Source organism: Lampetra planeri, chromosome 32 (assembly GCF_965212315.1).
Source record: "Lampetra planeri chromosome 32, kcLamPlan1.2.h2, whole genome shotgun sequence".
Classification (NCBI taxonomy): Eukaryota; Metazoa; Chordata; class Hyperoartia; order Petromyzontiformes; family Petromyzontidae; genus Lampetra; species Lampetra planeri.
The window spans coordinates 9,265,816-9,286,977 of NC_136138.1; the positions used below are offsets into that span (position 1 = coordinate 9,265,816).

The window sequence follows — 21,162 nt, forward strand, 5'->3', positions numbered from 1 at the left end:
TACAGTCCATTTATAGTACTCTACCGATTCTATATTCCCACACAAAGTCTCCCTACCTTCAGACACACTGACCAGTGTGGCAAAGTATGGTGTAATAACCATAGAGGCGTGGGTACGCCCTCATCCAGCAGTGGATTGACAAACAGGACTTACATGTGCAGTGTATACATTAATGGCATAGAGTAGATCAACATGCCATCAGAAACCTACACAGACTTGCATGTTTGTTTATTTAGACATTGTAGGTACCTGCGTACAATTAAAACACACGCAACCGTTCGAAAAATGAATTGAACAGATCGAAATATACTTTATAATAAACTTTAATAAACTATATTATTACATAATATAGGGAACAGCAATACAATATACAGTACATACACAGCATACAATTTTTTTTTACAGCTAACTTCCAAACACTGCACTGTCAGTAGCAATCAGGAGCCTCTTTTTTTCAGTTGTCAACTTCTTGAATTCGGAGAGCACATGAATCATCCCTTGCAAATGTGTGCGCACACGCTGGAAGAAATTGCGTGAGTAACTTTAAAAAACTAACTCAAAATAGCCCCCCCATCAGGGAATTGTAAGAAAAGGGCCAAATTGTGGTGTACAACAAAACAGTGTCAAACGATGGTGTCCATGCTTTTAGTTGGGACGGTAAGACTATATTTTCACGTTGACGCAATTTGTACAACGATGCTTTTTGTCAGCGCGCAAGATTTTCACGATGTAATTACACCAAGTCAATGCGGCAGAAATGACAGGACACAAGGTTTAAAAAAAAAAATCACATCAACGCAAAGGTGACGAGATCATTAGACAGTTACAGCCAGTCCTATATTTGTTGAATTTCACCAAAATCAGCGGCAATCAAACGAAGTTCTCGTCACTCGTGAGTCTTTAGTTGCAATGTTAACCAGCCGGGGAGAACAATACTAAAGTGGCAACGAAAATTAAACATAGCTGCAAAAGGTAGTCATTCACTCAACATTTATAATAAATGATAATCCTGTACTGCCTAGTCTTCAACGAATTGTGTACAAAGAAAATAATAACATGCTATATACAAAGCTATGTACAATGCTTTAGTGCGGTGGAGTGCTGCTTATAATGGTGCAAGGTTTAGGGTTGGAGGGAATAAATTTGCCATGCATGTAGCCCAGCGTTCACACAAACATGGGTACCTATTGCAGTACTTATATATGTATATATTCAAAATTCATGTAAAATTTAGTATTTAATTATGTAAATATGAACAAAATAAAATCACACACAGCTGGTTTATTTTCCCCCAAAACGTCAGAAACTGGCAATTGCAAACCTAGAAAAATTACCAAGATTCAGTACTAGGCATTGGCCTGGTATACAAATGCCATGACAAGCATAAGGCAGGAAATCAACATTTGGTTAAATAAAAAATAATGTCCATTATCACGATGGTAAGATGCCAATTACAATATCTTGTTGGAGGCAATCGAGAGAGTATGACACAACTGATGCCCAGATTATTTTTGTACTGTGTAGAACAGACTAAATTTAAACACATGGACTGTGACACTGGGGCGGTGTTTAGCGGCCATCTCTCGCAGCAGATGGGAACAATAGTCCAAACAGAACCCCCACTGAACCTTATTTTTACTCAAACTATGCAGGTTATTGTAAGCATGTCCTTATTAAAATGAAACGATATACACTGTAAGATATTTTTTCAGTAGATTGAAAAACGTAACTACACATACTGCATTGGGAATTTTTTTCCTACACATTTGTAGGATTTTTTTTTTACACATTTGTAGGAAAAAAAGAAAGTGTGTTAAATTCGTACCATGTTTAAGCCGTTTGTTCCGAATTGAGCTTAAGGTGTACGTGCGAGTTTTTGCCTACATTGTGCAGGCAAAAACAATGATTCTGTAACTGCAGATGAGTGCCAAAATCGAAGCCAGTACTACTGTTCAGTTGCTACACAACTGACAATACTTATCCTGAAGACTTGTATTCCCTTTCAGTAAATACCCGTAACTTTTAAAATACTGAATTGTGTAATTAAATGACGCAGGGAATTCGATAGGGTTGGGGATATGCCTGCATTCACATTTGTAACATAAACAGTGTTTAGTTGTAATTCACACAGGAATACATTAAATCATAGCGGTTATGATTTCCCTGCTTTATGCTCAAAATGCAAGGCAATTGCATGCTTTGTTGAATACACATCAGCTTGCCAGACAATCGATTGCTCTATTGTAAATGGAAACGGACATTAACAATAGTTATGCTATATTATAATCGCTATCAAGAAACTAAAATGTTTGGATCACACCATAACATTAAAAGCACCATAAAAATCCACAGATTGCCACAGGAAGGGAAAATTTGGTCATAAATAGAAAATGTGCTTTTTCTTTGTCCCTCCAAAAAGCACAAATTATAAAATACTTACCAGAACATAAAAGTACAGTAATATATACATTCGTACTTGTTGATTCAAGCTCCAGGTAAGTGCCAATTAACTTATCTGGGCTAAATCTAAAACATACTAAATGTATGCAAGGCCTTTAAGAACTAATCTAGGTATTTTACTAAAAGATTACTATAATATGGTAATTAAATTTTATAAGAAATCTTTGTTTTGCAATTGACCGTGTAACATGTTTTGTGCATAGGTCAATGCCTGATAATGGTTGCAAGTGCAATGCTGTACGTGACATGTGATGCCACGTGAACCCTTTTCAACTCCCTCCCCCCCCTCAAGTCTGCCTGACCCAGGGACTCGAGAGCCTTGACCCCGAGGGAGCACACCCCAACCCTGGAGTCACCATCACCACCACCACCACCAACCCTTCCCCCTCCACAACATTAGCACTCTACGGGTCTGTCGATTTAGAGGTCTCGTGACGCCGTGGAATGCTCCCAAGTCGTGCAAGGGATTGGTGTTGTGACACAGAAGTTCTGGGACGGAATGGGGGGTGGGGGGGGGCAAGGCATATGCCCCTCGGTCGCGGAATTTGAGCTAATGTAAAAGGGCCATCGTGTGTACGGGTTTGCGTGGGGATGCACAACATGAAAAAATAAAAGAGACAGCACCATGTCCACAAAGAATATGTGAGACTATCCGCAGCACCTGATTAAGAGACCATGGCAATTCGATGACAACAGATCAACATATGAGCAATGAGCAGACCAAAACGTATGCTGGTGTTTACAAGTGTCATCACAACGGATTTACTTGTAAGAGTTTTACATGCCAGCCCGTCTCTGGCAAATCACAGTTCATCATTCAGGTTTAATTTGTGCAACAGCACAAACACGGCTCATTTTTGAGCATCCTTCACTGCTCAATAGGACAACATATGGTTGGATTGCATCCTATCACTTGCAAGAGGGCTTCACGGCTGTTTCTGAAACAGCAAGCTACTTAACAAGAAACGTTTTAACAATTGTTCATTACAGGGAATTACTGGCTCAGAAACTCCAGCCATAAATATTTGCCGGCAATTGTGCGCACTCCTCTTTTAATAGAAGCCCAAGGTTAAGTGTGGGATTATGGAGGTTGTTTATACACCTTTTGTAAGGTCAAGCAGAAATCTGCTGAAGTGTCCATGTTTCGTAAACAGCAAGTGTTTTATTGACTAAGGGCGATAAGTGTGTACCCGACGCAGGGTTACACACGGGTGAACTTGCGTGACCTGGACAATGAGAAAAATCAAACGTGCTCTGGTGAAGAGGAAGTGGGAACTACACAGTTTCTGTTGACGACCTAACCGCCTTTCGCCAACAACAAAGAGCATCACCTGTAGTATCTAATTACATCGGCGGAGCGAGCAAACACCAAGCAGGTGCATGTCATGTGTTGTCTCCAACACGCGTTCCCACGGGGACACAATGCTTAAAACTGACTGGCAAACAATAACTAAATGGAGGTAACGAGGCAGGCTCTGGTTTTTCCTTCATTTTTTCTGTCGGGTCGGGAAGGGGTCGCTTGCAGACATTCGCACTGCACTGTACCCCGCTCCGTACACCGTGCAGAAATGTGCCAGTCGTGGCGAATTGTGTTAATGACTTAACGTGTCGGCTCGCTTTCCTTGCTGTTTAACTGTTGCCTATCTGCGAGACCGCATGGCTACTGTGTACCATTATAGCACCAAAGGTTTTATTTTCTAATGCCTTAGCTTATAGTCAAGTCAATTTGAATTTTTTCTTACAAACGTGGCACAAATCTGCCACTCAAAGCGCCATCGCATTAATACAACCGTCACTTTTTTCATTTAGACAACATCTAAACACATTACCTATGTCCTGTACAAAGGGCTTATTAAATTGATGCACTGGAAACTGGTGACACTGCTGTTTTTCTTATGAACTAGTCTCTTGTTATGCTTTGCTTTAAAATACAGTATGAGCTTTTTTAATTTTAAGTCTCTCACTTGTGTAAGTACAGCATGAAAAGTCTTATTACATTTACAAAAGGTTTTTGTAGCATATCATACCACTGTAATCGTGTACAGGGTAACTTAAACACCTGCTTTTATCCCTCTGCCAAACTGCAGCGGTATACCCTTGTTATCGGTGCCTTAAAATTGTTTTTCATCTTGTAAGCGGATTGATGGAGGGTTTATTTCCCCCTCCTCAACATGTCGAGACAAGTCTCAACGGGTTAGGGGGGGGGGGCATGTGGGGGCACTTGGATCATAAACATATATTGCATTGACAATTGTTTAGACTTAAAACTGCCAATAAAATTTAAACTAAAAAGGCACACGAAAAAAACTGCAGTGAAGTCCCTGAGATTCCCAGAAAAGTTGACTTGTGGAATCAAAGACTTTTTTGTACTTTTTAAAGCTCCTGTTGCTACACATTTAACAGTTCACAAAGTAAATACACTTTAAGAACACAGAAACAGCATAATTTTTTAGCTGTCCTCATTAAATGTCTGTCTCTTTTGTTTTGTAATCGGGTGAAACGTTAAGGCTGCACCAATACGTAAAATCCATAAATAAATTGCACCAAGGCTTGATCAGTTACCGTGGCAAAGGTCTGGCAACGAGCAGCATTACATTTCATCACGACGCCCAGCAACAACTACACCAACGATACAATGGCTCCTAGAACGTGCACCGCTCTATGTACAATCAACCCAATTGGTCACTAAGGGTGATCAGTGCAGCCTTAAAGTGAATGGAGATGTCATCACCGTGCCCAGTGGAAACACGCAGAGCAACGAGAAACCTTCCAATAATTAAAGCCACGCAATATTTGGAGTGCTGCGGCAGACACCGACCGACCGAGACTCGCCACCTGATATTTTTAGTTTGTCAACTTGGGTGGCGCAGAGGCTCGGAAGTAGTGGGCGAGCGGTAACAGTGGGCGAGCATGGCGTCGCCCGCCGATGCTCTCTTTGCGCAATTTCACGAGTGCAGAGCTAGCGCCCGCAGGGTGGAGTAACGATGTTTACACTCGCATTTAATTATCCACTTTGCTACTGGCTGCTCACACCATTGAACTCGCAAATTGCGGTCGACGCTGTTGTTGCGCGCACGCAACCGCTCGAGTCTCCAAAAAATTAACACAAACTTGTCTCAATCACGGAGGTGCTTCTGTGCATTTCCATTGGCTCAGGTAACCACTGGAAGATAATTAGAATGTACTGTGTTAAGAGCCTCACCAAGTTAACACGGCTACATGCTGGGAAGGTAGTTATTGCCTTTTTTTGTACAACTGTTTTAGAAGTGCAGAGGACTAATGTTTGTAAAAATACACAGCCAATCACTGCACATCTACATTATATTTACAAGTCTTTTTTTACATTTTTGTACGTTTTTTTTGTTAACAATAATCTCACAGTGCTCTACATTACAAAATCGCCACGTAATGTACAAAATTATTTGGCAGCAATTCAGTAACTGGGCAGTGTTTTGTGCAAAATTACCTGAAATTTACCCAACAACAAACTAAACCAATGCAACTGGTAAATAGCGAGCAGCACGCAACGTGTAAATTACCCGGCAACATTCAAACTCAAGTGCCGTTCAGCACTGGAGAACTTCCACATGTTTGTCTCACTAGACCTCCATCCAAAATCCTCTTGCCTAACAGTTTGTGTAGCCATTAACCTGTAACAACTTTGCTTTTGTAATTATTTCACCAATTCCCAATCGGATTTTACACAAATGTTGAATTAGCTTTACACGCCACTGTTAACCCTCTGAGGAGTTACTATGTATCGGTTGTCCAAAAAATGATGGGGGGCAATAACTCTTTTTTTTTACGATGCAAATTGACAGGTAACTTGCACAGCAACGCAACCCTGTTACCAAAGAGTCACCGTTTACTTTTAATGCCGATAAAGCACTGACAGATGGATCTGTCCACTTGCCTACAATCCTCTTTTTTTTTAAATGCACCAGTTATAAACAAGATGCTCAGAAAGTCTGGCACAAAAGAAAACTAGACACCAACTTGTCTGGCACGAGACAAGATCGGCTCTCTTAAAAAAAAAGAGACAAAAAGAATTTCAACAGTAATATCCAAAACATAAAATAATAACGACAACTATGGGAGCTACTGAAGCATCTCCCTCGCAGTGTTTCGGCAAAAACTAGAGCCTTTGGTCCACGTTAACTGCTCCCTAGGGGGTCTGTACGACCGGCTGGTGCACTGGGAAGGTAAATAAACGGACAGCGACGTTAGAGCAAGTGGAACCAAACTTGGTATCGCTGCAGTTTCGGTCATTCTCCGGGCCATCATCAGAAAATGAAAATCTAACGTAAACATGCAACAATTAGAACATTTTGTCTGTTTATACATCAACTCAGCTTCTTGTCATGCACTTCCGATATCCTAACTGGTACGATACCAAGAGGCGCTTGACTGGCCGTATGTTTTCCTGCATTTCCCGAACACGCGAGGGGGAGGGGGGGGCAGTGCTGGCGAATGCATGCCATGCTCCAGTTCACCCCCACGTATATACACAACATGCCTATGCCACGAAGGCTTACGATGATGCACCATCACAAACGCCGATAGTTCTCAAATAAATAAAACTCTCTTTTTACCGATATTCACATGTTTGCTGAAACATTTAACGATAATGTAATAATATTTATCGCCGATAAGCTCAAGTGCTTTGATTGTAAAATGCACTGTCTATAAACAATGAAGGCTGATTTTTTGCTTTTTTTTCCTGCTTTGTGTTCACACCATAAACTACACTGTTTTCTGCTCAAACGGTACAACTGTTGTTAAACTTGTCTGGAATGTTGTGTTCGGAGAGTTGTGAGCCCGCATTGCCCTACCTGCATGTAAGGTCACCGAGGATAAAGTTGAGTCCTAGAAGGAACACGCAGGCATCACGCTCAAGCGTTAAAGCCAACGTGACATCGGGAAGGGACTACTTCCATCAACGAAATAAAAAGAGAAAGAAGTTACTTTTAGTAACAAAAGGATTTCATCCAGGGTTAAAATGGCCTCGAATAATACATTTGAAAATTGGGGGGGGGGGGCGGGATCTAAAAATATTCTTGCTTGTTAAATATGAGGATATCCCAAAGTGTTTGTGATCGTAAAAATACCTATAGTAATAAAATTAACAATACAAATAAAACAAGACCTAAACACGGCTTGGCACTGAGGCTACTAAATGCCTGCAAGTGAACCCAATGTTGTTCCATAATTTCTCTTGGGAGGGGAGGTGGGGGGGGGGCAGGTCACGTTTACCCAAGTAGGACAGGCCAGGTAAAGAGCAGCAGAGGCATACACAGGCAGGCCAGACCCCAGCGGCACAGCAGGCACAGGACGAGGAAGGTTGGCAGGGCCAGCTGGACTCTGATGCTGTGCCGGTGGCAGGCAGGGCAGGCCAGGGGGGGGGGGGGGGGGGGCGTGGAGCTAGCAGAAGCTGGGCCACTTGAGGCTGGAGCTCGAGTATCCGCCGTCACTGGCCGAGCTGGCCAGGATGCTGCTGCCGCTGCTTTCGCCGTCGCTCACGCTGCCCACGCTCAGGTTGTCCGTCTCGCCGCCCACCGACAGCTCCAGGCTCTCCACGTCCACGTCCACCTCTTCTGTAGTCGCGATGGCAGGGTGGGGTAGGTGGAGGAGGAGGGCATGGACACACAACAGCCCCAATGTGTTAAGAGTACGACGCTCAGACAAACACACACAATTGTCAATTACACTGCCCTAAAAGTACAAATATAACATATCAAGAAATGTAAATGATTGGCATATATATATTTCCTTTGCTATTTATGCTTGTGCACCATTGCTAATACAGAAACACAAAAAGGTTTTGTTTTCCATGAGACGATGTGCATATTAAGCGATTCACAATTACCATTAAATCTGTTTATTTTACACTACATTGCCAATAATGCACAATTTACAGCCCTTTATCAATCCACTGCAAATCGTTGGGAGTGCGGGTTGGTGAAGGGGGTGTCCAGGTTCAGAGTAGATACCACTCGCCGATGAGATCAAACTTGGGTCGCCTTAATCAAGGTATAGTGTGCTAACCACTGCGCCACTGCTCCCACCAATCATTGGCAATATTTGTATGAAACTGTTTACTACAAATTTAATGCTACGAATATGTTGACTTCAGAATCACTAGCGTAGGCCATTGTGTGCAGGTTACTGATCAAATCTAGATTAAAAAAAAACTGCTCGAAAAATGTTTACTTCTACAAATTACCGATGCTACTGTGGACACAGGCTTAAAAACACATCTTTTACTACAAGTAAATAGGTTGCAAAAATAAAGCTAGCATACTGGCTACAAAGCACAACAACTACTGATAACCACGCAGGCTGCGAAACTAATTACTGCAAGCACACAGGCTTAAAAACAATACAGCTACTGATGACGCAAGAGGACACAAAACAACTGCCACAAGCACATAGGCGGAAAAGCAACAGCACAATTATGGAGGCTGTGAAACAATAGAGATAATGTTAACACATAGGCAGCAAAGCATACCACAGCTACTAATAGTACAAAGGCTGTGGCACAATAGTCACTACCACCACAGACTACAAAACAATAGAGCTGCTGCGAGCAAGCAGGATGCAAACAAGTACAGCCGGTGCTAGCACCTCGCCTGCAAAATATTGGTCCTGCAAGAACACATGCTACAAAGTAAATTTAGACACTGGTAGTACACAGTTTGCAAACTGATACGGCCAATACTAGCCTACAAGCCGCAAAATGATCGAACTCCAACTAAAGCAAAGGTTTAAATACTCCGAGTACACGGCCTGAAAAATTATCCAGACACTAAAAGCCGGTTGCAGTAAATTACAGCTAGCAATATGACTACTGCTCTCACAGGGCCGGCAACCAAAAAAACAAGAGTGTTTTCGAATTCGGTAAAAATAAAACCCCTCAATATATCAAGAGCCAAAATGCATGTAAATACGCCACGGTCCTTAATGAATAACGCCACGAACCAATCCTTAAAGAGCCGCATGCGGCTGTGGAGCCACAGGGTTTGCCGACCCCTGTGCTAGCACACGGGCAGAAGTAAAATACACAGCTACTCCAAGCACAGGCTGCGACACGGCTCCAGCTTCAAGGAGCTGTGCAGGCTCAGGCGGGTAGGGGCGGGCGCGCGTGCACACCTCTGTCGGAGTCGGAGCGCTCCGAGCTGAGCGCCGAGCCCAGGCTGTCCGTGCGCATTCGCTCTACGGTGACCGGCGCACCCTGCAGCTGCTCGAGGCGCCGCCGCAGGTAGCGATGCTCGCGCTCCAGCTGATCCTTCTGGTGCTGTGCCCTCCGGTCCTGCTCTTCGAGCCTCTGCAGAAAGAGAAGAGCGAGCAAAGGGCAGCCACGACAGTCAGCAGGGTGGTGGGGGGGGAGGACATCAACATCGCCGCTCTCCTGTTGACGCATCCGAGATAAGCGATGAGGCTGCTGAACCTAACACCTGTTTCTACGTAAACAGCGTGCATCAGAGGTGGCCGGGTGGCTCGGGGAACTAATAAAATGCTCGAGCAGCAAGCTGCCACGGATGAAAATCCTGGGTTCAAATCCTGGTTGCAACAGCCAGTGATTAAACCAGATTCTCAAGTATAGCGAGTTTATGGTCTACGCCTGCTCAACAATGACTCAATGATTTTTTTTAGGCTTATGACAACGTTGACAATTTAAAATAAGTTTTTGACATGCAACGAACATGTGCAGATAGTTTACGATCACAGCCTGTGACTTTCAGGTGCTATACACAGACTTAAAATCTCCTTTTCCAATAGTTGTGCCTGGGAAGATTCCACCTATGAGGAACTAAAACTTTAAACCGAGTGAGATGTGGTGTGTATCCATTTTATAGATTATGAATGAAGACAGATTAATGTCTGAAATTTCCTACTGCAGGAGTTATTTTCAGGGTCTGGACACTGATCATGTGTTCCAATAGTGGACAGGATGTTTCTACGTCCCATGGCACGATCCAAAGAGCACAATAGGAATACAATTTGCTATAGAAATTTGAAGGAATGTTGACCGTTGTGCACACTTTCCCACCAGAACCATTTCCCACCAATATTGACAATACAAACTTAACCAATTCTGCAGTGCCCCTTCGGGTCACTGAAAGTGATTCACCCATAACCGTAAAAGCTAACGAATTTGTTAAATGAAAGTCAAGTAAAAAAACACTAACATTACACCAGAAAGGTTAATGTAAAAAGTTTTGTTAAAAACTGCAGCTATCTCTCAATGTTTCAATCAACTTTGTCATTAAACATTATGCCACATTTACTGGTTGCATTCCAAATTAGTTTTTATTCTTCCCAATTTTACTCCAATTGAGTTTTTAAAGTGAGTCATAAGACTAAGTGACCATCTAGAGCTCACAGGGCAGTGCAACGCTTGTGTTCGCGAATACCTCTGGAAAAAGTCACAACTACTTCTAAGATCAAATCAAGTAACCTCATGTCCACATTTGGGGCTCCGCATGTGCCCTGCTATCAAGACATTAAATGACAGTCATACAATTTTATTTTCGAGAACTCAATACGTGAAATATTTGCCAAACTAAGTAAAAAACTAAACTTAATACGAAGGATATTTTTTTTATTTTGCACAAACGGGCTGAGACCATCGGCACTCCCTACACATGCATGCCTGGTTTAATTGAAACCTGGGTTCGAACCTAGGTTCTCCAGCGGTGTCAGTTCGGTGCTCTGACCCCTAAGCCACCTGGGCTTGGCTATTTTACTTTCCATTTGTCACCTTTATGTGGTTCTTGGCCTTGTTGAGCAGGCCTAGCGTTGTGTGGCGGGAACATTCGGCCTCAAGGGGAACCATCTCCTTCAGGCGCTCAAGGCACTTGCGCAAATGGGCCCTCCTGAAAGGAATAATAATACGATGATCACAAAACACAATACGTCATTCTCATAAGCCTGAACTCATTCTCACAATACAATATCTAGTCGATGGGAGATTACTTAAAATATGTTGGGTTAAGGCAGCAGATTCCATCAAGCAAAAAGCTTCGAGCAAAGAGCATGAGATTCCGAGTTCAACTGACACAGTGCAACAATTTTTAGCGCAAACTCCACCATGTTAACGGCGGGGATGCTGTAATGACTAATGAGTATGTTTGTCATATGGATACAGCCTGTTATCACCCCCGGGCAAGTTCACACCAGCATCCAACACACTAAAGGAGAAGCAACCTCTATGCAGCCAAAGTATCATGCTGTGGCAATGCTCCCAAACAGCCTTTAAACTTGGGACCACATTGATATCATTCTGTCAGAGAACGTGACCACTACATTGCGCTCATTACATTGCGTGCTCAGCCTGAAGTTCATGAAATCCTAAACTTAACCTTGAAATAGAACACTTGCTCTGCGTTCGCAGAAACCCAATCACCAATCTTCTGATGACCACCAACACCTATTTTACATTCGATGGCTGGGTTTACAGAAGCACTAAATACAGAAGCATTCAACAAGGAGTTTCTTACAAGCATCTTAAAAGCTATGAATAGGCTATGTCTAGGATTTCACGTGTGTAAATATAACATGACCTGTTCTACGGATCGGCAGAAAGCACATAAAATAACTGACCGGTTATTGCTAAGCCACGCAGCATTATTTGCATTTGCTTCCAAAAATACTTGGGACGGAACGGTACATGTTAAAACCACAATGTATGCCGGGCATGACGTTAGTTTCCGAAATGTAATATAAATTATGCTGATGCTCCAGTTTGACTCTATCCAAATCTAGGCGCAACAGTAGTCTGGCAAGAATGCAAAGTCGAACTAACAGGCAGCACATGGCTACCGTTAGTGGGAGCAACGGGGACTGAAAAACACACATTTATAGGAAATGTGCATCTGTTCAGTCATCACAAAGACTAAATAGCATGTTTTGCTACGTAAAATGATTCAGCTCAATAACAATAAAAAATGATGCTTTACAAACTTGCACGGGTCACTGGTAAAGTATTATTACATAAGTGTTCGTGGTGGATTTAGTACAAAAAAACCAGTTACATAATCTGCAGACGAATCTTTTATTAATTCATTTTTGGTGCAGTTTCAGTCATCAAAGGCTTGGAATCACTATGAATAGATGATGACGTCACCAAGTAATCTGCGCCTCCTGCCGAAAGCACATACCTGGCACCCAGTGCTTTAATGATTGTGTATACTCCACACACACATCACATACAATGCTCATGTTGAAATGATCTTACTAGTTCGGCAGGTGCCTTTTGTAAAACTGACAGTCAACACGCCATTTGAAATTTGCAAAGCTAAACGAGGCAGGTATCCATGCAGGTATGTTTGCATGCGTGTCAATAAGACCAATGCTGGGTCATTCTACGGGTGGATTAACGCAAATTCCAAACGATGGTATAACTTAACACAATTCATAAAGCTAAACACGTGCTTGAATGACACATCAACACGTTTCAATGAAGTCTATTTAAAGACGTAGCTTACACAAAAGTGCATATACATTTGTACAAGACCATAAACCATATGAAGGTGCGCCTTGCAAAAATAATCGCCCGTGGTTTGACCGAGGGCTGTTTTCTGTGTTGTTTTGTTGTTGTGGTGCACCGCTTGTTTTCAATCAAGGGTGGGAGTGGGGTTCAAGGACAGCGCTGTACATTAATAGCCACTTGCCACTTGAGATATCCAATACAGGCTCACGTCCTGTGCCACGAGCGGCTGAATGAATTGCGTTCGACACACATTTTCGGCCACATGGACACTCATCCCCCCTCTTTCATCCACCATCTTCTGTTTTGTCAGAGCCACGAAAACCAACAATACAGTTGCTGTTCTATTTGCATCCACTCCTTCACCACTACTGCCAAAAGGAATGCTTTGCTCCAAGGCAATCAACTGTGCATGCCATTTTTTTAATACAGACTACAGAGTGATTAAAAAAATGGAAGCAATGTTTTTTATTATTAAATTTTATGGATCCATTTAAAGTGAAGTCATGTTTTAACACGGCTGTAGTGGCACAGGGTAATCATTCCATTATGAACTGAGAGATGGGTTTGGATTACAGGCAATAAATATACAAGTATCAGCTACTTTTTAGTTTATCCTGCAGGTGATCTTTATATATTTGGTCAGATCATATATATCCCTATGTTTGGCCACACATTACTGTATCTAAAATTTTCATTTTTATATCAAAAGGAAGCTCCTGACCTCAAGCTGTGACATGCAGAATTTAAAACCATTGGCATGTGGAGTTGAAAAAAATTATAATCACGGAAAAGTGTTTCTATTTTACGCAACGGCAAAGCACCAAGTATCAGCCAATCAGCAGAAAGCGATTAGCAAGAGACGCATCAGGTAAAAAGCCACTGCTTGTGGTTTACGTTTAAGACATAAGCACATGAATAATACCATTTCTAATTTATGAAAATAAATGAAGTTTCCAAAGTCATGCAAGACTCATCTTCTTGGTTCTTTCGGTAAAGTCACGTACCGAAAGAACCAAGAAGATGAATCCCTGCAGACACGAAAGCTTTAAATCATGCAAGACTGTTGAGGATTTTCACAATTCAGTGTAAATGCCAAACGCTCCAGGTGCAACTTATGAAGGATTCTAAAAGAGTGGTGGGGGGGATTGTCCCAAGTCATCCTGCCCGGCTGCCTTGTTTAAAACAGCCACAAGGGCTTCAAGTTCACACGTAGGTGTGAATGACGACACAGCATGCCTGTGCGTACACCCGTGCAAGCCTTTCCCTAACGAGCACGTTTCGTGGGCCTAAAACCCAATTATGCCACCTAACCAGATAAAAGTCTGTGGAGTGCAACAATGAAATAAAACGTAACAAATTCAGTGTCACAACACATTCACGAGAATTGACGTGCATCAGTTTAAATCCACAATAACGCAACAGTAACAATGTTTTAAACAGTGTTTATTCACCTGTTTTTCTCCAGCTCATTGTGCGTAGACCTGCAACGAAAAACAAAAAACCCATGAGAGATTTTTCCTTTCAAAGTGTAAGGTTTTGCACAAAACAACATTCAAATTCGATGTCCACAATTCCAATCAAAATCTGTACCTTATTGCAGGAACTAGAATGGGATGTTCAGTGCTGCAGAGTTCTGTTCTTCCACTGGGAACAACAACAGAACAGATTGTTAAACACATGTGCTTAGCACATACTGCATTTTAACATCCAGTAAGCACAACTTCCTCCCACCATATTGTGCAGGAATCGGGCCATAAACAGTACGTAACGTTTCAAGCACTAACACTGCCCTCCAACTTCCACATTCAGGGCTCATGTTTTGTATACAAAAATGCATGCGTGCAATTATGGCTGGCGCAAACATTTTTTGTTGTTGTTGCATCAGAAACAAAAAAAATGAAGTATTTCTTTATTTATATATGCTTCAAATTATTGCCACGGCCTCTCGGTTCAGTCCTCAAGGGGTTAGAAATTCCATACTGCTCCAGTTTCAACCATTTTTTTCTACAGTAAAAAAACACAACCCAAGCACCAACAACACCCCTGCAGCCATCAACAGAAACACGTTGAGCCACGCACTGCACTGTCATGCATTGGCAAAGACTATAATTTAATTCCAACTTTTGCTCGAATACACAGCACACGTATACTGTCAAAAAAGCATGGCTTGTGAAAAAACCCACGACAATAAAGAAATATTCCACGTAAAGGCTTTTTGTTGTTGCGGAGAATGCTATTTTAGTCCAAGAGACGCCACTGTCAATTTTAAAGTCGAGTGCCTTACGTGAACGTGCCAGCATGAATAATGGAAAATAATGCAACGCAATTCACCATTACCCTCCTCCTCTGTATGTTAGTGGGTCAATGCAACAGCAGCATGTGTGCAATCTGTTGCATGGTTTGCAAGGAAAAGACGATTGCACAAACAACAGAAGTATTAAAGCCTCGTCGTTTTACAGAGAGCCGTCGTGATGGCTACTTGTGGCGACGGCGGTGGTTGCTATTGACAGAGCGCGTTCGTGTTTGGGATGGCAGCAGTAGCAGCACAATCCCGTATCTAACCATCGGCACAAACACATTACGGCACACACAAAAAAAAACCCCTTTGGTTAAGACGACTCCGTAGCGAACAAGGCAAGAAGCCTGAGCAAGTCAGTCGTTTTAGAGAGCTCCACAAGATTTGCAAGGCATCAGCAAAGCGACGAAACTCACGCAACCCGCCGGTTTGTTTTGCAAAATTGGTGCGAGAGGGTGGTGGTGGTGGTGCACGGACGACCGACTCATTTTGCTCTCATTTCTTTTTGCAATCGTGACGAATGGCAAAGCAGCAACAACATCATCAAGCACGCACGGCTCGTGCTGTTCATCGCGAATAAACCATTCCCTTCGCGTTATTTTTATTGTTGCGACCCAACAACAACAAATTTCTTCTTCACGAATTCGCTCAAAATGGCGCCTCGGACGAGTGGCAGCTCCCCTCGCAGCCCGCACGGCCGTGATGCTGCTGCTGCTTCTTCTTGTGTATAACAACAACTCTATCACCTCTCTCTCTGTGTGCCCCCCCCCCCAAAACAAAACTAAACACCATCAGCAGAAGCAACAGCCACAACAAGACGTTTTAAAATGCAATAACTGCAAATTAGCGCGCACTACGCGGGATTATCTCCCCCAACACGTCCACACAGCGCCTCTCCCCCCCCTCTGCATTGCTTCACGTTAGTAGATCTCTATATTTCTTTTGTTTAAACATTTTTGCATCGATGTTGGCTTCTTTCCTCTCTCTCTCTGCTCACCCACCCCCCACGCTTTGACGTTACCGACAGACGTAATGGTGTTTGGGTGAAGATTGTCAACAAAATAAAGCGAGCGAGCGACCACTTGGGTTTGCAAATGCAATGTAGGAAGCTTTTCACGTAATGTGTTGTTGTTTTCCGTACGCATAATATACAACGCGTGCTACGGTAGTTGAATAACACAACATTGGAAATGTGCCTACTGTGGTGGTATTTTTACAAACTATTTAGCAGCGTACACGTGAGCCGCGTTGCATCAGTACCGTGGCGAATGGTAACATCGCAGTCAATACACGACTGGGGTGCATTGTACAAATGTACTAACATTGCGTGTGTGTTAGTAGGGTAACAACACAGCAATGATGTAGCAGCCTATGTGATAAGTGTTAGCGTGTTGCAATTGACATGTTAACACTAAAGCAGCATCTGTATGAGTGCTCGCTAACACTAAAACGATAACAATGCAGACACGCACGTGTTCGTTCTACAGAGGACATCTACAACAACGCAATTGCGATACACGTGAGAATATTAGAGCGAGTTGACACACACGACTGTAGTACTACTAGTTAGTAGTATTAGTTGTTATGCGTGAGTAGCTACTCTTATTATAACACGGTGACAACGACGGCGGTGTTTGTGGGCAACTGCTGCAGTTGTCGTGATGATGTCCCCCATCAACAACAACATCAACAACTCTGCTCACCTTCTACCGATAATCTTTCTCGACCTCATCTTTTTCCTGTTCGACGATTCCTCCTCCTCCTCCTTGTTGTTGTTGAAGGGCAGCAGAGCCGCGTAGCCGTGCTCGGCCTCTGCATCCACACACGGTCGAGATGGGTGGACGGTCGACGAGGTTGAGTGAGAAGGTGGTGGTGGTGAGATTTGTAGAGAGAAGATGGTGAGGATGTTTGATATGGTGGTGGTGAGGGCATGTAGAGAGAAGGTGGTGAGGATGTTTGATGTTTGAGATGGTGGTGGTGAGGGCATGTAGAGAGATGGTGAGGATGTTTGATGTTTGAGATGGTGGTGGTGAGGGCATGTAGACAGGTGGTGAGGATGTTTGATGTTTGAGATGGTGGTGGTGAGGGCATGGAGAGAGGAGATGGTGAAGAGATTTGAAGGTGGTGAGGATGTTTGATGTTTGAGATGGTGAGGGCATGTTGAGAGGTGGTGGTGAGATTTGTAGACAGAAGATGGTGAGGATGTTTGAGATGGTGGTGGTGAGGGCATGTAGAGAGGTGGTGAGGATGTTTGAGATGGTGGTGGTGAGGGCATGTTGAGAGATGGTGGTGGTGAGATTTGTAGAGAAGATGTTGAGGATGTTTGAGATGGTGGTGGTGAAGGCATGGAGAGAGAAGGTGGTGGGGATGTTTGATGTTTGAGATGGTGGCCGTGGTATTTGGTGAGGTGGATGAGGTTGTAGGAGACAGATTGTTGATGTACCGGGTGATGATGTGAGACGAGAATTGAGGTGAGGATGAGGACGGGATGATTTGTCAGACGGAGGTTTAGGAGGTGGATAGATGTACGAGATAGAGCACGAGTATAGACGGGCGATGATTTGACGTGGAGGTTATAGCACCGATATTTAGGCAATGGATGTATTGATAAGAGGGGTATGAATGTTGAGTGTACACCATCAGTTGTACGAGGTGATAGATGCATGGCGGAGGCGATGTAGATGAGATGAAGGAAAAAACCGAGGAGCGTACAGGTTTGACACCGTGGCCACGTCAAGTGACCCCCTGGGTAGAAACCCTCCGATCACCACCCCGGCCATTCCACTTCTCTTCCAAACCAACCCCAACATCCAACAGCGGACCCAAGTGTCCTCTCGGCCCATCATCATAATCCTTGTCAACGCACCTCGTTCTCTTCTCTCCAGGTACTCGGCCGCATCTATGAGGATCTGAATGTTTTTAGGAACAGCTTCCATGATCTTCGGCTGGTGCCTCCTCTTGCTCTGCTGCCTCCGTTCGTATTTTTTTTACCTCCAATTATCACTGTTGTTGCCGCCGTTTTATTTTCGCCCGCTCTTCGAATGTCCTTTTTTTTTACTTTGCGCGTAAATAATAGCACAGTATGTATACGTGTGTAGAAAAATATAAGCAAGCACCCTGCGTTGTTTTTTCTTTCTTTTCTTCTATATATATTTGATACAGTATTTATAAACGCGAGTGCAAGGAAGGGCGCGCACACACACCCGTCCGTTAACACGCGATTTGTTTATGATCGGGCACGGGACCACGGTGGGGGCTTTCGGGGGGGAGGGAGGGAGTTTGGGGGGGAGGGGCTACCGGAACCCAGTGCGGGGGAACCGGAGGGGCGGGGTAATGCATTGAATACGGAGTGGAGTAGGGGGCGGGGCCGGAAACTAGCGCGGGGGGGGGTGGAAGTCGCGTAAAGGCGGGTGGGAGGGAGGGGTTAAAGCCTGGAGTTGGAGGGTGGGGGGGAGAGCCACCGGAACTGCGCGCGGGGGATTGGGGAGGGGGCCCAGCGCGCAGTGCTTGTTGATACACGTGTCTGGTGGGGAGGGGGGGGTTGAAGGGGGCTGGGCGGGGCCGGATGTTGACGAGGGGGATGAATGGTGAGCGGGGGGGGTCGGTGTGGAGTTAGGAGAGTCCGGAAGTGCGTAACTCGCCCAGCAACACCGCGATGCCGCGCTTTACCATTGGCCCGTAGTGTACGCCCCCTCGGGCGGCTTGGCCAATGGGAGAGCTCCAGCGCCGAGGTTTTTGTTGTGCCATGTGGAACCCACGTGGCCCGCCCCGGACACACGTGGATTAAGTGCTGCTCGATGCTGCGGCAGGAGAGTGTGTGTGTCGGAGGAGTTGTGAAAAAAAACCTCTTAATACAAAAATAGTAACAAGTTTGGAGGTTTTTTTTTGTAAGTTTCTTTTTGCTATAAGTTTATCATTGTATGTAATTCACCTGTAGGTTTTTTTTTGGAAAATATTTCAAGAGTCTTAAAAAAAATTAAACGGATCATTGATTTTCCGGTTATCCAAATTAGGCGACAAACCATATTTATAGCTTTGCTTTAAAGCTCAATCATTAACCACGATTGCCACTTCTATGTGAAGGCCTCGCAAACCTGTTTTTTTAGATGATGGAGTCCCATATGTTACGCTTGAAGGAGCATGAGTTTTGTATAAACATCAAATAAGTGGGAGAAGTTGTATTAAATTAGCAGACCTTTTTACGAAATGTTTACAAGCAACTGAAATATAATACATCTTTTAATGCCTATTTTGTCTGTTAAAATCGAGTACACAACAAACATGTCATTCTAACCCTCAAACCTATGTAGTTGCCTTTATACCCCTCTGTGTCTCGTACAGCCATACACCTAATGCCAAATGTCTTCAAACACAAGAAAACAATCTCGAGGTTAAATCTCTGATCTGGCAACGCAACTGCGTGTGTACGTGCTGTTTTCCATGTGGGGGGCGGGGGGTGATAGAGATTATTTGTGCTGTGAGGACAGAGCTCTCCTTTGGTGACCCCGCTTCAATTTCTTCGCGAGGAACACCCCCCCCCCGCCCCCAGCTGCACTTTGAGCAATTTGCGACTTAAGTTCAGAAACTGTATTTGGGAGGGGGGGGGGGGTCGGCACTAGGTTTACTCGGCCTGAAAAAACAAAAAAAGAGCCATCTGGTACATGCAGTTGGTATTGTTCGGCATCCATTGGTCACGAGAGACAAAGCCGCTTCTGCGGGTGCGGTGCAGTGTACGAAACGTGCATTCAATGTGGGGAGCGGTGGTGCAGCGGTTAGCGCGCTGCGCTACGAACCCGGCGACCCCAGTTCGAGTCCAGCTCACGGGCCCCTACGCAAGTGATAGCGATGATCTGAAACGGCCCTGTGCTTCCCCTATGTCGACTCAGCCTCAAATGTGTACCTGGTGCGGTGTGAAAAGCGTCGTCAGTAGGGAGACAAAGACGGCCCGGTCGTGGTGCTAGGCACCCCCCCCCCTCCGTATGTGCCGTGCCGGCCTTCATAGGTGCTGCTCGCTAACAGCACTTGCTCCAGCAGTCTGTTAAAGGCTATACGGGGGATCTTTGTCTTTTTAAATTGGCACTTGCTACTAAAGCAGCTAAGAGGGAGCAGTGGTTCTCGAACTACCACGTGAACCCCGGCCACGGATAACGCCAGCGATAGACTGAACCGGTCCTGAGAAGAACCACCTTCAATCCGCATTGACCAGCATGTCGAAGAAGTATGGTGAATACCAGAGGTGGGACAAAGTCATTGTTATGCAAGTCCAAGTCGAGTCGCAAGTCATCAAATTCATGACTCGAGTCTGACTCGAGTCCAAGTCACATGACTCGAGTCCACATCTCATAGGTGGGACAAAGTCATTGTTATGCAAGTCCAAGTCGAGTCGCAAGTCATCAAATTCATGACTCGAGTCTGACTCGAGTCCAAGTCACATGACTCGAGTCCACACCTCTGGTGAATACTATCACCACTATGACCAACAATGGTGATTGGGAGGCCTTCATTCAGCAGTGGAATTCACAAACTAACAAAAAAAAGCATTTACTCCCAACAGTTTACAGCACAGCTACAATATTAAGAGGGATACACGCGAAAAACTGGATGAACATTTATCACCACAGTGGAATGACACGTGCGCAGTGCAATAATACAATCATCTCAGCCCCTTTGTCATTCCACTGTTGGACGAATGTGGGTTTGACCATACTTCACCGGCTTGGCGAATCTGCTGTAGCCAGGAATCGAGCTCTGGTAAAAGAGTTCCTAACGCAGTGGGCTTAACCACAATACAAATGCTCCACCCCGTACATTATGTACCATTTAGGACACAACGTACATGAAATAGGCGTTATGTGTTTATGTCATACAATATCTGCCAACCCCTTATTAGTGCCTACCTTATTACAGATCAATT

The 21,162-nt window shown here is 44.1% G+C and overlaps 1 protein-coding gene across 3 annotated transcripts; it reads right to left on the reverse strand.

The window, feature by feature from the left end:
• Positions 1 to 307: 307 nt before the first annotated feature.
• Positions 308 to 18,481, reverse strand: LOC144729419 (max dimerization protein 1-like). Of its 3 annotated transcripts, XM_078609691.1 has the most exons (7): positions 18,115 to 18,481; positions 16,952 to 17,060; positions 14,543 to 14,596; positions 14,404 to 14,433; positions 11,222 to 11,336; positions 9,610 to 9,784; positions 308 to 8,054 (listed from the first exon to the last, which is right to left on the reverse strand). In XM_078609691.1, exons 1-7 carry the CDS (start codon positions 18,182 to 18,184, stop codon positions 7,882 to 7,884), a joined length of 726 nt encoding a protein of 241 aa, XP_078465817.1. In that variant the 5' UTR covers positions 18,185 to 18,481; the 3' UTR covers positions 308 to 7,881. The 3 variants fall into 3 exon arrangements, with proteins under 3 accessions (XP_078465817.1, XP_078465816.1, XP_078465815.1); XM_078609690.1 differs by lacking the exon at positions 18,115 to 18,481 and having other exon boundaries at positions 308 to 8,051; positions 16,952 to 17,954; XM_078609689.1 differs by lacking the exon at positions 18,115 to 18,481 and having other exon boundaries at positions 16,952 to 17,954.
• Between the last annotated feature and the right edge of the window lie 2,681 nt (positions 18,482 to 21,162).

What these genes read in the sequence shown, in the direction of transcription:
- LOC144729419 (XM_078609689.1), bottom strand. Translation starts at nt 17,913, where the DNA reads ATGCATCTATCACCTCGTACAACTGATGGTGTACACTCAACATTCATA. An exon ending in AGAAAGATTATCGGTAGAAG is followed by an intron (nt 14,597 to 16,951) that starts GTGAGCAGAGTT and finishes TGTTGTTCCCAG; the next exon opens with TGGAAGAACAGAACTCTGCA. An exon ending in AATGAGCTGGAGAAAAACAG is followed by an intron (nt 11,337 to 14,403) that starts GTGAATAAACAC and finishes TATTCCTTTCAG; the next exon opens with GAGGGCCCATTTGCGCAAGT.